This window comes from Dendrobium catenatum, unplaced genomic scaffold (genome assembly GCF_001605985.2).
Source record: "Dendrobium catenatum unplaced genomic scaffold, ASM160598v2 fragScaff_scaffold_621, whole genome shotgun sequence".
NCBI lineage: Eukaryota > Viridiplantae > Streptophyta > Magnoliopsida > Asparagales > Orchidaceae > Dendrobium > Dendrobium catenatum.
Window position 1 is genome coordinate 22,545,899 of NW_021319083.1, and position 17,221 is coordinate 22,563,119.

The window sequence follows — 17,221 nt, forward strand, 5'->3', positions numbered from 1 at the left end:
GTGCAGTTTTGTAGTATAAAAATTTTTTGAAAGCAGGGAAAAATAGTGATCAAAACGTGGAGAAATTATTATGTGCGAAAATCAGACGTAGATCACCGTCAGTAGACCAACTAGATTGCACCACCATCTGTATTACTTTTGTTAATAAGGTAAAATAACACAGCTCAACTTGGTATGTTGGTTGGGAACTTTGGTCATTAAGTATGAACCAAGATGTATGGTTATGAAGGCATATGACCGACATTATTTGTGGATAATATATGGTTGGCTTGCTCGGCTGATCCTTCTAAAAAAAAGTATCAACCAAGATGTCTTGGGTTCGAAGCTTGCGTATGTGATGTGTGTATGAATTTGTCTTCATTAGCTCAAATGTCTCAAAAGATAAGAGAAAATTATATATATATTGCATGTTTAATGAAAGTGAATAATATAAGTCACTTTTTTTATGTTTTAGAATATTTATAATAATTTAAAAATAATTTAATATTTTAATTTTATATGAAAATCAAACACACATATAGGTAACAAGAATTGTATAAGCCATTAAATGATTTGATCACATGAAGTGTTGACCCAATTTGGAGAGTAGATTTATTAAATCAGACATATGCTAAGAAAGATAAAGATAGACCTAAAAAGACTTGGTTAGAAGATATTAAAAATGATATTTTTATTAGATTTAAATGAGAGTTTGAATCCTAATAGGACATAATAGAGAAAAAATGATTCATATTGCCGACCCTACGTGTTGAATAAAGATTTGACGTTGCTATAAATGTTAAAAAAATTTAGGTCAAAATTGATAGGTAATGGCATCAAATAAATGTATTACGTAATTTAGGATTCGTTTGGGACGGCTTTTTTATTACTTTTTAAAGCAGCTTTTTAGTACAAAAAAATAAATTTTTGCACTTGAAAGTTATTTTAAAAAGTAGCAAAAAAGTCATCCCAAACGAAACCTAAGTTGATAAATAATGTAAGAAAGTTTGAAATAGAGTAGATGGTCAGGTAGATTTGTTTGGTGGTTATTTAGTGATTAGTGAATCAAGATTACTATTTTATATCTCAAAATAGCCTTCATTTAGAGACATTAGGAGGAGTAAAAAAGAACAACTCCTTGTTTCCCCTCTCATGTTTTCCTTTTGTTCATCTGAAAATGTCGGCAAACTCGAATTCATCATTTCTTGTTATCATCCTCCAGGTTGTGACAAATAATTATAAAGAGAAGAAATCACAATGCATAGGTTTTATTTGGGATAATTTTCTTATTGTTATCTAAAACAACTTTCTATAATTTTTTGTAGTAGAAAGCTGCTTTAAAAAACAATAAAAAGGTTGACCCAAACAAAGTATTAGATGGTCTTAAATTTATAGGACGATTTTCTTACTGCTTTCTAAAACAACTTCTTAGTATAAAAACTTTGATACTAAAAAGCTGCTTTAAAAAACAGTAAGAAAGCCATCCATAACAAAGCCTTAATTTCAAAAAAATTTTGACTAATTATGATAAGAAAAATAATGCATCAATCATATTTTCCTTTGAAACAGATCGCCGAATAGACGGACAGGCACAGGCAGAAAGCTGGCGCTTCTGTTAGAAGACAGAGCAAATGGTCCTTAACGACCATCTAATGGACCCAGCTTATCTATCGCAGTGCATTCTCCACAGACCGGTCCACGTTAAGGCCAGTTCCACCCACATGGCCATTTACACCTGATGTTCCCATCCCACGCTTCTACAGAGAACCCAGCCTGGCCTTTCATTAAAAAAATAAATTATTTTTCCTCTAAATCTGAATAAATATTTTATATTATCCTATGATAAAAATACCGCCTTAAATATTAAGATTTATAACTTTATTATTTATGTCATCTAGAATTTACTAGAATAAGTATAGGTGTATCAATGCCTTCTCCAATCAAGCTTATGATTGCGGAGCTTCCGCATGACTTTGAGCTCCTGATTGGACTCATTTATGTCTTCAACTCTTCATCTGTGAACTAGGGGTGTTAATAAACGAGTCGACCCGTCAACTTGGTTAGGTCTCGACCAAAAAAAAAATTAGGGTTGGGTCGATTCTTGTAATAAACTAGTTAGACTTTGGTTGTTTATTTCGACCCGCTTATTAAATGGGTCAGTTTCAGATTGACTCGTCAATCTAATTTTGACTTGAAAATGACTCAAATTGACTTCTTATTTTTAATCAATTAATCTAAAATTTATGGAAAACAAGTTAATATTTTTTTTTAGATTGGTAATCAGGACAGGTTCGTTTTGCTAGTATGTCTGTTTTGAGTTCATCTTTTTTGACCTGTTTATTAAACGGGTTAGGCTCGGGTTGATCTGATTAGGGTCAGATCAATTTTGAGTTGTATCTGAATCCGACCAACTAGCCTTTTTTTTTTTTACACCACTACTGCGAGCTTGTGTGTGTTTTAGGACTATGAGGGTGAGAGGTGGCAATGGCGACTTGTGAAGGGCGAAGGGTGGTCCGACAACAGAAGGCGGTAGGACCTTATAATAAGAGGTGTTATATTTTATTTTATTTTATTTTTATGTTTTGAATGCTATATATTTACTATTTAGAATAATAAAGTTTATATATTAAATATATGAATTTTAATATTTTAGATGCTATTCTATGAATTCTGAACAGTACTCTATCTTATTCTATAATAAGGAAAATCTTATTAGTTCCTTGTGCTACTGTATGATTTCCTCTTACCAGATCTCTTTCCTATTTAGCAACTAATGCACCAGAGGAGAAATTTCACAGAGCAACAAAGAGACCAGATTCGTAGAGAGTCTCAGAAGTATATCTATATATAGATACCTTCCCCATGATTTCTCTCAGCAGAAAGCTTTAGAATATGGGAAAGGCAAGAAAATGGCTTAGAAACTTCTTTGCAGGGAAGAAGGCGAAGGAGAAGGGTGGAGACTCAACTCCTAACTGGCCTACAGAAAACAGATTTTCTCCAGTGCCCGATACAGCAACAAAGGAGAAGAGATGGAGCTTCAGGAGATCTATGGGAGCTTCAAAGGACTTGAATTCCACAGAGGCAAGTTTTAGTGAACCTTGCCATGGATTATCAGACTCTGAGTTTGATCAGAAGAGGCATGCCATGGCTGTAGCAGTGGCCACTGCAGCTGCTGCAGAAGCTGCTGTGGTAGCAGCACAGGCTGCCGCAGCTGTAGTTCGGCTCACCAGTAAAGCAAATGATAGAACAACGAGAGCCATTGAGGAGAAATCTGCCATCAAAATCCAGTCTTTCTTCAGATCTTATCTGGTACTCTGAATCAATAAACGTTTCCAGTTTATGCTTCTTAATTAAGAATTTGCCAGTTTTTTTTTTCTGTGAATGCTTGTCTTTTAATTAGCAGTTCATTCCTGAAAGAAAATAATGAGTTGCTTATCTACAAAAGCGATTCCACAGAAAGAGGAGTGTGGGAGCTCTTGCCTTGAGAAACATTCCTGAAAGAAAATTTATTAATGCGTTGCTCCCCTTGAACTTGTTTAAGTTCTTCATTTTCCTTCACTAAGAAATTCTTATTCTGCCACCGACAGTTCGTCCATTGATATATTTGGCTTGAATGAAGTAAATATCCACATATACCATCTATTTTTTTATATATTAATATAATAAAACCTATTTTTTATATTTATTTATATAATATTTTAATCTTTAATTCACATAAAAATATTAATTTTTATCAGATGAAATGTGCATTTTCATGTGCATGTTTTGATGTGATTGGGACATTAATATAAACTTTTAAATATTAAACAGGTAAATGCATAAGAATTATATAATATGCACGTAAATTCCTCTAATAATAATAATTGATTATTATTAATAATTGAGAATTGAGATGAACATAACTACCCACCGTTGCTTAGGTGGGCGTGCTCGGATGGGAACCCTCATCCCGAGTTTGATTCCCCTTGAGCGGCTTATGCCTCTTCAGTAGGAGCCCTAAGCGCCGACTGCGGATATAGTGGTGTGGGTGGCTTAGTAGATCAGTCGGGGTTTACGGACCGCCAAATGCGCTTGGCAATGTCAAGCGTGGCAGCGGAAGGTTCCTCGTCACCAAAAAAAAAGATGAACATAATTGATTATTATGAAGGGAAAATATTTATAAAAACTGATCATATGCAGGCAAGAAAAGCTCTAAATGCACTGAAAGGATTAGTAAAAATGCAAGCTTTGGTGAGGGGACACCTGGTTAGAAAACAAGCCACTGCAACCCTCAGATGCATGCAAGCACTCGTTAACGCTCAAGACAGAGCTCGAGCTGAAAGAATCCGTATGGTTCAAGAGTCACAATCTACACCACTAAGGCAGCAGAACTACAGAAGATCACCACACCATCCTTTTGTAAGTCAAATTTCTAAGGCTTTTAGAGCAACTTTTTTGTAAAAATTTAAAAATTTTATATTAAAAAGCTGCTTTAAGAAGCAGGAATAAAGTCGTTCCAAACGAAGTCTAAATCTTTATTCCATGCTCATCAGTTTTTGGTTTGAACTGTATAATCCAATTAATATTTCCATTAACTTTATAATTGTAGGAGATGGATTGTAATGAGGAAGAATATGTCAAAATTGTAGAGATGGATCTTGGTGGAAGAAGCTATTCGTTGGGAGAAACTGAAATAACTGATCAGAGGTTCTCTGCAAACAACTCTTCTTCTCGCACACCTTGCAAGGCTGATCTTTCCCCACAGTTCTCACCTAATCCATCAGCTTTAACTGAGTTCAATCCAAGGGACTTCGAAGAGTTTTCATTTCCCACAGCTCAAAATAGTCCACAACTATCTGCCATGTCCATGCCTGCACATACTTCTTTTGACTATCCTCTGTATCCCAATTACATGGCTAACACAGAGTCTTCCAGAGCGAAGCTGAGGTCCCAAAGTGCACCAAAGCAGAGACTTGAAGCATATGAGAGGCAGTCAAGTAAGAGAAGACAGACTATAGAGGGAAGAAATGTTCCAAGGGGGATTAGGATGCAGAGATCTTCTTCTCATATTGGTTTGTTAGCAAATAGTTATGAATATCCATGGTCCATCAGGCTTGATAAGTCAAATGCGTCACTCATAGAGAGTGAATGTGGTTCAACAACTACTGTAATGGCGAATAAGAACTACTGCAGAACTCTTGCAGAGCATGAGGTGAGAATGACTGATAAATACAAAATTTTTACTGTTTTATATGGTGTTTGTCGTTTCCTAAGGTTATCTTTGAATGAATGGTGTATTATTTACTGCTGCAGATCCATGGAATTGACTACTGACTGGTTCATTCATCCCCTCTCATCGTCTGACAAGTGTGATAGATGTGATTGTATAAAAGAAGGAAAAAATGGCTTCTCATCTGCAGAATATGTTTCAGGAACTTGCAAGTTTAAGTTGTTTTGGAAAACATTCAAGTGGAGATTTTGATAATGGTGTCAGGATGTACTAACTTATGTATCTACATAAACCATGAACTGAAAAAGCAATCAGGGAAAAAAATCTTTATTTTAGAAGATGTTATTGTACTCTGATTGATTGTCCTTCTGATAGAAGATACATAAGAACTACATTGTTAGTCCATTATGGTTCTTACTGCAAATATTTAAAACATATCTGGTAAAATTTCAGTAAATTTCATCCCATGTCTCAACAAGGATTAATTATTCTGTGCGGACACTGAATGCCATCCGGAGTTCAACCAGAATACACCATGTCATCTCTTTACTTGGTTTCGCGACTTGGTACTGCTCGGTACCACAGCTCGATACCGCTGAAGTGACGCATTCTATTTGATCTCCGGACGTCCGGTCTCTACACAGAATAATTTCTCCTCAACAAGTGAATGGATGTAGGATGTTTTTTCTAGATTTCTTGATCTTGATGGTGTAATTCCTGATCCAACCATCTGACCAACATACAAAGCTGCCTCAGATACATCAAAAAAAAAAAACTAACATCTCATCTTTCAATTTGATTTCCATGGCATAGCTGAGTTTAGAAAAGCTTTATCCTTTGCCGTTGCAGGAACATTGTGAAGTCCACCTACTTCTTGTAATCTCTTACAACCTGCCTACTGAATGAAATTAAGGTTGCTACAAGCTTCTCTTTGGAGCAATCTAGCGATGCTTTCACCATAAGTATACTATTATAATTTGACTAAAATAATTGCAAATATGTATGTTTGTTTTGGATATGAACAATCTTTGACAGAAACAACCTTTCATTTTGGCAAAATGAGATAATTAGGACACTAAGGTCTCGTTTGGGACGGCTTTCTTATTGCTTCTTAAAACAATTTTTTAGCACAAAAATTAAAAAATTATACTATAAAGTTGTTTTAAGAAATAGCAAGAAAGCCGCTCCAAACGAAGCCTGAGAATTGCCAAATTCACAGTGTCATGGCTGCAGCAGAATTTAGGAGTATTTCGGGGGTCAACTACCTGAGCTGCTTTTTTGACAGAAGATTGCTCATCCGGTTTGCCCCTCACAAAATTAGGATTACCTATATCACTTGACGCAGCAGAACTATTATGTATCTCTATATTCAAGGGGGGATCCACCTTCCTCCTAAAAAAATAAAAAACAATCTTGTTATATGATTTTTTAGGAAATTTGTCTCCCTCCATGTATTTTTTAGTCTTTATTACAAGAGTTTTTAGGCAATTGCCCCCCCTAAAAGTTTTAAAATACTAAAGTTTTTTAAACAATTGCTCCAACATAATTAACCACAATGTGTAAAGATGCTATTGTTAGGAAACGTTGAACCAAATACAAAGAGAATAAAAAAAATTTCTTACAATCAAAATTTGTGAAGCGTATAACGATGAACAAATAGGTGTCTAGAGGCAGCGTCCTCGGAACAAATTTTGGTTGTAAGGATATTTATGAAAAAAAAAATTCTACAATTTACTATAGTCTTTAAGCAATTGCCCAAACATAATTAAACACATTAAGTAGAGATGTTATTGTTAGGAAACGATGAACCAAATACAAAGAGAAATAGTAAAGACAATCCAAAAATATCCTTACAACAAAAATTTGTGAAGCGTATAACGATGAACAAATAGGGGTCGAAAGGCAGCGCCCTTGAAACAATTTTTGCTTGTAAGGATATTTATGAAAAATAAAATCTACAATTTTACTTATAAGTCCCCCCTCCCCCTTTTCTGAAAATTATGGTTGGATCCTCCCCTGTCTATATCAACTTATTATTTAACTATCTAATGTAAAACTAAACTTAAAGTCTCATATACCTTAATATTTTTTTTTTCCTTTTTTATTCGCTCTTTGCATTTTTGCATAAGTTTAATCTCTCTCTCAATGCTCTCTACATTGCATCAACTACTCTTCAAACAGAAGCGTCATCTGTATAATAGATTGTGCAATAAACACAATGGAAATAATCAATCACACAATAAATAGCACAAAGAATACGACGATTTATGTGGTTCAGTAAAGATGTCTATGTCCACGAGAAAGGGGATGTTTTCACTATAGTGGAGAACAATAGGGATTACAGACTAGTTTTCTCTTCCTCTCATGCATACAATACAATAGCCCTCAAGTCCTATTTAAAGATTTGAAACAAAGCTACAAATTAAACTTTAATTAATGTTATAATATGACAAAATCTAATCATGCCAATTAGATTCCCAATCATGTCAATTAAATCTCCAAATTTATGCAATAATTAAATCTCCTAATTAATGCATCAATCAAATCTCCTATCAAAGCAATTTAATTAAGAAAATAATCAACTTCTTAATCAATCACATAATGAGCCATCAAAGCCTTCCAAATCAAGGCTAATATAAAATTGAAAAGATTTTCAAATCAACAATATATACCTCATCTTTCACTTTAAAAAGTGAAATGGTGACAAACAAGGCTCCAATATTAGAATGATTGCACATAGATAGTTGCCTACGTACACCCCCTCCTAAGGGATCAAGCATAGCATAGTTCTTCAAATAAATGGACAATCAATCATGAGTCCTGAACAACTGTTGTGGTAACTGCCTCTTCAAACTTGCATCAATTGTACCCTTCAGATACCTCATGATAATCTTCACAACTTTTCAATGACTACTTCCTATATCATGTATGAATCTGCTCCCAACATCAACTGCTTTTGCAATATTTAGATTGAGCTGCTCCAAAATAAGATCATATTATGTTACAAGTGCCAAATAACCACAGGTTAATAGATTCTTAACCACTGAGGAGAACACCTCATGATAAGTAATCCATTCCCGCCATATAGATCTTTTTACCACCAACATAGCCTTGTATTGCACATCAGCTCCATGAGATTCTTCCTTCTTTACACGCATTGTTTCACCCAATGAGTTTTCTTCTTGGTGGTAACTTCCTCTAAGTAGCATCCTTCTGAAGTGACTCCATCTCTTAATGCATAGCCTTCTTCGAAAGATCACTATCAGGGTTGTCAACCACTTCCTCATAATGACTATAAACTTTAGCTTTCATGGTTGGAAGTGCAAATGCAATGTGATCCCTCAACCAAGTTGGTTTTAAAACATTATGGAACTTGAACCTATTATTCGTAATAGATTTCTGAGCAGGAATCACATCCTCAACTACATCTTCTACCTCCGGATATGTTGCTAAATCAAGTACATGTATAGAAATGATCTGCCTACATGGAGCTAGCAAATGTAGTTGCATGAAACTCAAACTTATATATTGCCTTTGTGGTCCCAATAGAACTCTCCACCTTCTCAGAGTCCCAAGGCTTCAACATGTCCGCCTCATCGAAAGTAGCATCCCTACTAATGACAATCTTCTTTTCTAATGAATCATAGAGTTTGAAGCCATTTGACTCCATGCCTAAAGATGATAAAGATCATCTTCTTTGCTCGTGCTTTTAATTTATCATTCTGAACATGATAGTAAGCTAGAAATCTAAACACTATCAAGTGCTCAAAATCTCTAACAGGATGTTCTGACCACATCTTCTTTGGGGTCTTCTAGCTTCCCAATAGCTGCAAAAGGAAAACGGTTCACCAAGTGGCATACCTAGTAGATTGCTTTAGCCCAGCAGACTTTATCTAACTCAGCATTGGATAACATACACCGAACTTTCTCCACCAATGTTTGATTCATCCTCTCTGCTGTCATCTCGTTCCGATGTGGTGTATTTCTAAAACTCTAACATTAAAGTGATGCTCTATCCTATATCTCTAGCACTCCTACAAGAATGCATCCAAAGTGTATTCTCCCCCTATTATTTGATCTAATACATTGGATCCTTTTGCTAGTCTAAGTTTCAATCAGCTTCTTCCAATTTATGAAAATCTCGAATGCCTCGCTCTTGCACTTCATAGTGTAAACCCAAACATATATAGAGTAATCATTAATAAAAGAGACAAAGTATTGCCACCCGTCGAATGATGTTGTCTTTCGTTGGGCCCCAAATATTTGTGTGAACATACTCCAAGATACCTTTTGTATTGTGGATGACAGTACCAAAGAATAGACATATATTTTTACCAAATACATAATATTCATAGAAATCAAGCTTATATGTGCTTTCTCCTTTGATTAATCATATCTTCACCAAAGTCATAAGAGAAGCATCTCCAGTATTAGCTAGTTGCATATGTCACAATGTAGTGACATCAAAAGAATCATTAGCAATAGCAGTTATTTCAATCAATGTTCTTCAGTAAAGGTAGTAAATGTTATGATAATAAACTCTTTTTAGAAGAACCAATGCTCCTTAATATAACTTAAAAACTCCTGCCTCAATGATTATCTTGTAGCCCTTGGTCTTTAAAGCCCCAACATACAACAAATTCCTCTTGATATCTGGAACGTGTTTGACATATATTAGCTTTCTCATAGTACCACCATGCATTATGATGATGATACTCCCTACATCAACTATACGATAAGCTTGATGATTTCTCATAGTCACAACACCAATCAAGCTCCCTGTAGGTGCAAAATCACTCTTTGGTGGGATAAATGTGATAGGTAGCATTGGTATCCAGAATTTAACTTGAACAATTTAAATACAAACTCTGAGAGTCTACATATATTGATACATTTGAATCTTTGTCATGCTCTTCTATGCTAAAATTTGCTTTCATGGAAACTCTCATTCCCTTCTCCTTAGTTTTGGCAATCTTTCTTCCAATGCCCTATCTCTAAGCAAAAAGCACATTGATTTTTCCTAAGATTGCATCTACTAGACTTGTCCCGCTTATTATTGGCGTCCCTTTTATCCATCTATTTTTTAGATATTATTTATTGGAGTGTGAGAGTCTTAGTTAAATCCATCTTTGCAAACTCCTGATCCCAATGTCAGAACTTTTTATTCAGTAATTCAGTAGTCACCCACCATAGTTCAAGACCTCATTCCCATGAATGAGTATCATCATGAAGTTTTCATATATATCCGAGAGCAAATTCGATAGAAAGAGCACCTTGTCTTCATCTACAACGTCCTCCACATCCAAATTCACAAGATCTGATAATAAATTTTGTGAAGTCATTCAAATGCTCATCAATTATAACTCTATGTATCATCTGAAACCTATAGAGTTCAGATTTCATGTGAAGACGTTCTTCATGATCTTTATCATATACTTGTTCTCCAAAGTCTTCCGCGTCTTTAAAATAGAATTCTCCATCATCACTCCAAACTTTATCTCCTAGTATAAGCAATTTGTGATCAATCCATAAGCACTCTGATTCATCTTCAGTCAATCTCTCTCTAAAATCTCCTCAGGACATTTATTGCTTTCTAAAACTTCCTTCAGATTCAAAGAGTACATCGCATCCATCAACTCACATTGCTACATGTCAAAGTTACCTTTGCCATCAAATTTCATCATATCAATTTTTAATGGACGTGCAACAACTTGATGGATCAACGCCTTCTCCACCATCAAAGTTGATGTATCAATGGCTCCACTGGATCTCATAGCCTCCACCAAATTATAGTCATCTCATGTAGCCAGAATTACACCAATCCTGCTCTCTTCCTTTGCTTGGACGAACCACACGAACAGAAATAACTGATTAATATTGTGACGCCCCATGATCTAACTTGGAAAGAATTATTCAGTCAATCCTTTAAGTCAATCTTCTACCAGAGCTATCTATAGTCATCAATAAGTAGTAAACAGTCTAACAAAATCTATAATTTAAAACATCATGTACATATTTCTATTCATTCCCAAAAGTTCATTTATAATACTCAGGATCTACACATTAATCACATATAATCCATCATGCCCTGAGTACAAAAAGAATCACTATAACAAAAGGACAAAAACCTGAAGATTTGTGATCAACCTCAATCTCCTGCTCCCTTGCCCTAACCTGAAAATATTAACCACATATAATGAGCTTCAAAAAGCCCAGCAGGTCACCAAAAACCTACAACTAAAATCAAAGCACGGTACGGAAGCAATATGCATGTCAATCAGTCAAATCAACATCAGTCACTTACACATGATCATTGAATCAATGCAGAATCATAAGTCGTGTAGAAACGGAAATCAATGCTCGTACAGTAATCAATAAAAATATGATTTAGCTCAATTTAGAAATCTCCTTAAAATAGCGTATGGTAGACAGAAGTCGTTATAAAATGCGCAGTTCAGAAAATTACCAAATTACTAGAAATTGTATAAACCAACGTTTCAAAACATTATTTGTATTAAATCAATATTTTTCAACATCCGGATCATTTTCTATTCGATTAAAACTCCGCATAATTCAAAATACCCGGAGGAAAACTTTCGAAAAATACTCAAATCGTGCAAATTCATCATTTTCATAACATACCAAAAGTTACACGGTAAAAGTTTCGTCAATAGAAAGTTATGCACGTTTTTCGGTAACAAAAACACAAAACTGAGCAGAAAAATACCAAAACACAATATCTTAGAAATCAGAAATAAGATTCGGATTCCTTACTGCGAGATAAACAATTCTTCCAACAGCGGTGATGGACGAAAAGAGCTCCGCGACTTCCGAAATCAAGCTTTTTCTCTTCTCTTTCCTTCTCTTTCTCTCTCCAGCTTTTTCTCTCTCTTCAAAATATCTCAAAATATCTCAAATCTGATACTTATCAAACAGGATCGTCCCGGACGATTTCTATTCGTCCCGGGACGATTTTCTCTATGGACGAATTTCGTCCCGACGGATCGTCCCGACTCGTATAGGTTCGTCCAGACGAACCATACAAATTCTTCACAATTTTCTTCAGTTCACCCCGTACTAAGGCCAGTTCATCCGGACTAACAGCACTCACAAAAATAAAAATTTGAGGAGTTTTACAGATATCCTGTTCAGTAAGTTGCCGCCAGAAATCCCACAAAAATTTGGCTGTAATACCAATTGTTGTTCAATAAACACAATGGAAACAATCAACCATATAACAAACAATACAAAGAACACAATGATTTATAAGATTTGGCAAAGATTCCAACATCCACGGGGAGGGGATGATGATTTTACTGTATTGGAAATAATAGGGATACAAATTGGCTCTCTCTTCCTCTCATGCATACAATATAATAGCCCTTAAGTCTTATTTAAAGATTTGAAACAAACCTATAAAGGAAATTTTAATTAATGTTATAATATGGCAAAATCTAATCATGTCAATTAGATCTCCCAATCATGTTAATTAAATCTCCCAATTTATGTAATAATCATATCCCCTAATTAATGCATCAATCAACTCTCCAATCAAATATCTAATCAAATCAACTTAATTAGGGAAACAATAAACTCCTTAATCAATTACATAATGAGCCATTAAAGCCTTTCAAATCAAAACTAATATAAATTTGGAAAGATTTTCAAATCAATATCATGCTTGAAGAACTCAGCCAACCACCTGAATCTATCATTAGAAACATCCCTCTTTAATCTTCATTTTAAAATAAGAGGCACAAGCCACATGAACCACTCAAGTCTAATCGAAACATAAATTCTTAAACAACTTGTTATGGACAATGAATCAAAAGATGATGAACACGAGCTCGACCTAATCTAACCCAAACTCGATATAACATGAAAAATATATAAGCTATAATTGGTTAGTGTCAACCCAATCCAAAATATACATAATTATCATATGTGAACACATCAACTCAATACAAATCACCATAAATCATAAATAAATATGTTTTTTTATTAAACAACAATTAAATAATTAAACATTATTTTGAGTTTACCCAAAAACAATATACATCAATTCGAACCTAACCTAATTTTTTTGAGTCACTTAAGCTAATCCAAACCCAATTAAAATATTACACAGATTGTTCAAATAAAAATGCAGATTTTTTAGGCAAATAAACAGTTTTATAGCATGTAAGTTCTTAAGGCTTAGCTCAATGATGCTTTAGGTACATTTCCTCATGATATTAACAAGAAAAAAACAAGAAGGAATGAAAACAATCATGTGATATATGGCCAAAATTATCTGGTAGGTTGAGGAAGAAAGATATTCCTCCAAAATTATTTGGAAGAGACAATTGTTTAACCTAAATACAAATGATTCTATTCCAACTTTCACATCATTGTTTCAAAACAAGTAATAATTATTCCATTTGTCTGGTTCACTTTACTATGCTTGTCACATTATTCTTGGAATTGCCATACATTCACGAAAAACTATTGCGTGCAGATTTCAGATACTATTCGGACTCCATTTATGTAAAAACATGTGTTTTTTTTTTCTCTTTTTTGTATATAGGGTGCATACAAGAGAGACAAAATTCAGATATCTTCTTCTGATTAGAATCTGGATGAAAAACTGCATCTGAATACTGCACATAATAATCTTTTCCATTTCATCATACTTCAAGCATAAACAAATAATATTTTTTTAAACATTAACAAATAATATGAACTCATTACTAGTTTTAGATTAGGTTTTTAAGTATGTGAGAGTAGTTTAAACTCATATAGAGCATATAGGGTAGTCCAAAAGTATATTGATGCAAAAAATACTAGATAATTCATCTTTATTAATTCATTGGTTTAAGATTTTGATTTGTTCATACTGGATTTGACTATTGTTGTATCTAGTTTAATTTTGATATCTTTTTAGTTCATATCAAAATAGATGGTCCAGTCAAAATTGAGCGGTTCATATATATGATTTATAACTCGTAAGGGTTTGAGTCAACTTTTAATGATTGCGAGGGAACACAATCACATGTTGTAAAGGCAATGGCTGGATGTGGAGGAAAAAAAACGTGGATTATACTTTTCATTTTCATCTGTTCTTTATTGCGAGAATTTCTTTATTTTTTTTTATTTTTTATACTCTCATTATGCTCTTTATTATTTGTTTATGATGATTGTGAGATAACTTTTCAAATAAAAATTACATGTGTTTATACAGTGAAGAGTAGGGCCACCATTGAAGATTTTTCTAGCCTTTATTATAAACTTCTATTATAACCTCTATTTATAACATTATGATAGCCTACATTTAAGATTTTGTGATAACTATTGTTTAGGATTTTGTGATAGTCACTATTTAAGACTTTACAATAGCCACATTTAGAATAATTTAAAATTTGATTCATGTAGAAATATTAAATGGTTGGCTCCACTCATAATATTAAGCTTTTGGTTTCAAAACAAACTAATTATTATTATGTCGAGGCTAACCACGACTTATAGAAATTTTCAGAACACTGGAAAGATTTAAGCTAATTAAGGCAAATTCATATAAACATTGCATACGCAAGATTAGAATCTAAAACTTCTTGATTGATGGTCAAAACTCCCAACCAAGAGACCAAGATCAGCTGCGTAAAAAGGTAAGTGTTATTTATCAAAAAAAATTATGAGACAGTTTCTAGATTATTCGCATGTAACTAATGTTTTGTTTGCGACAGCTTTTTTACTCTTTTTTAAATCAGCTTTTAGTACAAAATTTCAGTTTAAACAACTTAACTAAAAATTTTTTTTAGAAAAAAAAAAGAAAGCTATACCAAATGAAGCCTAAGTTAATCCTAAAGTATCAAGTTGTTCTAATTTAGTTCCTCAATTATACAAAATTCATCCAAAAATTATTCCTTCTCTTGTAATTGATATATAGCATTTATTCTAATTTAATCATTTGACTATACAAAAATAATCCTAATTTAATCCCAAATGGTCAGTTTTAGATCAATTTTATATAGTTAAAGGACTAAATTGGAGCAACTTGATACTCTAAAATTAAGGCTTTATTTGGGACGGCTTTCTTACTGCTTCTTTAAACAACTTTTTACTAAAAAAATTTAATTTTTATACTAAAAAACTGCTTTAAAAAGTAATAAAAAAACTATCATAAATGAAGCCTAATTTGATGGTATATAAAGTTGTAAATACCAAAAACAGCTTTTGTTTCTGGTAAAATTGAAAATATATATGGCCCACTACAAGAAATTCAAAATTTTTTTTTATTTAAATACAGCCTTTTTCATTTATTTTAAAACAAAATTTAACTCTCATGAAAAGGTTCCGTCTATGTACTTATAAATTTGTTGCTTAATATTAAAAAAATATAATAAAATTAATAGTCACAGACTCACAGTCACGAGGAATAAAGAACTTAGTGATTCCAGTAAAAGATGCTTCTGCATCATTGTTTGAAAATAGGCATTTCTCTTACTTTGTCTTTCATGTCCTTTGGAAGCATTCAGTGAGTTGCTACACATACTTTAAACGTGAAGCCGAATGATACAAATTCATCACTAATCTAGGCTTTTTTTGCGAGAAATTATTTTGTGCGATGCAGAACGGTTTGGAGACCAAACTGAATGCGTTACATCATCCGATACTGAGCGGTACCAAGCACCGGTACCAAATAAAAAAATGATGTGACACGTTATAGTTGGTCTCCAGTTGCCGTCCACTGTACGCACAGAATAAAATTTTCTCTTTCGGGAAAGCATTAGCTTCTTTGTTGAATTTAATTGCAATTGAGAGAAGGTTGAATAAGGCAACTATAACTGACTGTTAAATTACAATCTCGAATAATTATGCTTTTGGTTCATTTCTATTCATGAATAATATTAGTTAAAGTTTATGAGCAAGCTAAATCAGAAGCTCGATATTAAGCTCGTTAAAAACTTTATTAATATTTAATACAAAACTTATGAATAAGCTTGTTAAGAATCAATTAAGTCTTGTTATAAATCTTTATTTGATATATTTTTGCATAATTTTTAAATTTATTATAATAAATTATTCTTACTTTATAAAAAAAAAATATTTTTATGTTTTACTCATTCAATAGAATTAAGTTGCTCATAAACAAGAGATATTTGCTTATGTTTGTTGGATTGTTTGTTTAAAGTGTTTATGAACAAGTTTGTTCAAAAATAATCATTTTTTGAGCTCGTTTGTTCCTGCCGCGCTCGTTCCGTGTCGGGTCAGGTCAACCCGGCAACCCGCCGGGTCGGGTCCGGGTTCAGATATCCGACACGTTTATCTATCCGGGTCAGGTTAGGGTCGACCCGTTTGAACTCGGGTCATTTCCGGGTTCGACCCGAACTCGACTCGTGACACGAAATTGACATCCCTATGCTCGATAAGACACATTTGTTAAGCTAAGGAGCATCTAGAAAATAAAGCCCATTAATAACTCAATAAAGCTCATTTGATTAAAGCTTAATAAGCATGAAATGAACTAAACCATCATGAATCAAACATGAACATCTACCATTTTAAAAAAATCAAGCTTTGACATAGATAAATTTTTTTGAATCGACTCTAACTAAGCTTAAACAATTTGATAATAAACGTGCTCAAACATGAACAAGCATCTACTTAACTCAACTTCGCCTGTTTGCAACCCTAGTTACTAGTATTTTAAAAATACATTTAAATGTGATAAGTTATCAACTTAATGATCTTTATAATATTGCATCAAAATTATGATTAAAGTACACATTTAAAATGCTATTTTATCAAGCTCAACCATACTATTATAGAATCATAAATTAATTGAGCCATAAAAAAGAAGATTACTAACAATTGAAGCTAATTGATAAAAAAATCTCTAAACAAAAAAAAAATTATATTAATAAACTTATTCATGCTTAATATGCTGATTCACTAAATGGCTATTTTGATTGAAGTAAAATGAGTTTAAAGTATTCCAAATGCAACCGTTTTAGAAATATTAGAATTTGATTTGAATTAAAATAAATATAACGT

At 33.3% G+C, this 17,221-nt stretch overlaps 1 protein-coding gene across 1 annotated transcript; it reads left to right on the top strand.

Annotated features, from left to right (window-relative positions):
* The first annotated feature begins 2,650 nt into the window (after positions 1-2,650).
* On the top strand, positions 2,651-5,593 carry LOC110092383. Its single transcript, XM_020816906.2, has 4 exons — positions 2,651-3,288; positions 4,159-4,377; positions 4,568-5,170; positions 5,272-5,593. Exons 1-4 carry the CDS (start codon positions 2,872-2,874, stop codon positions 5,290-5,292), a joined length of 1,260 nt encoding a protein of 419 aa, XP_020672565.1. The 5' UTR covers positions 2,651-2,871; the 3' UTR covers positions 5,293-5,593.
* Positions 5,594-17,221: the final 11,628 nt, after the last annotated feature.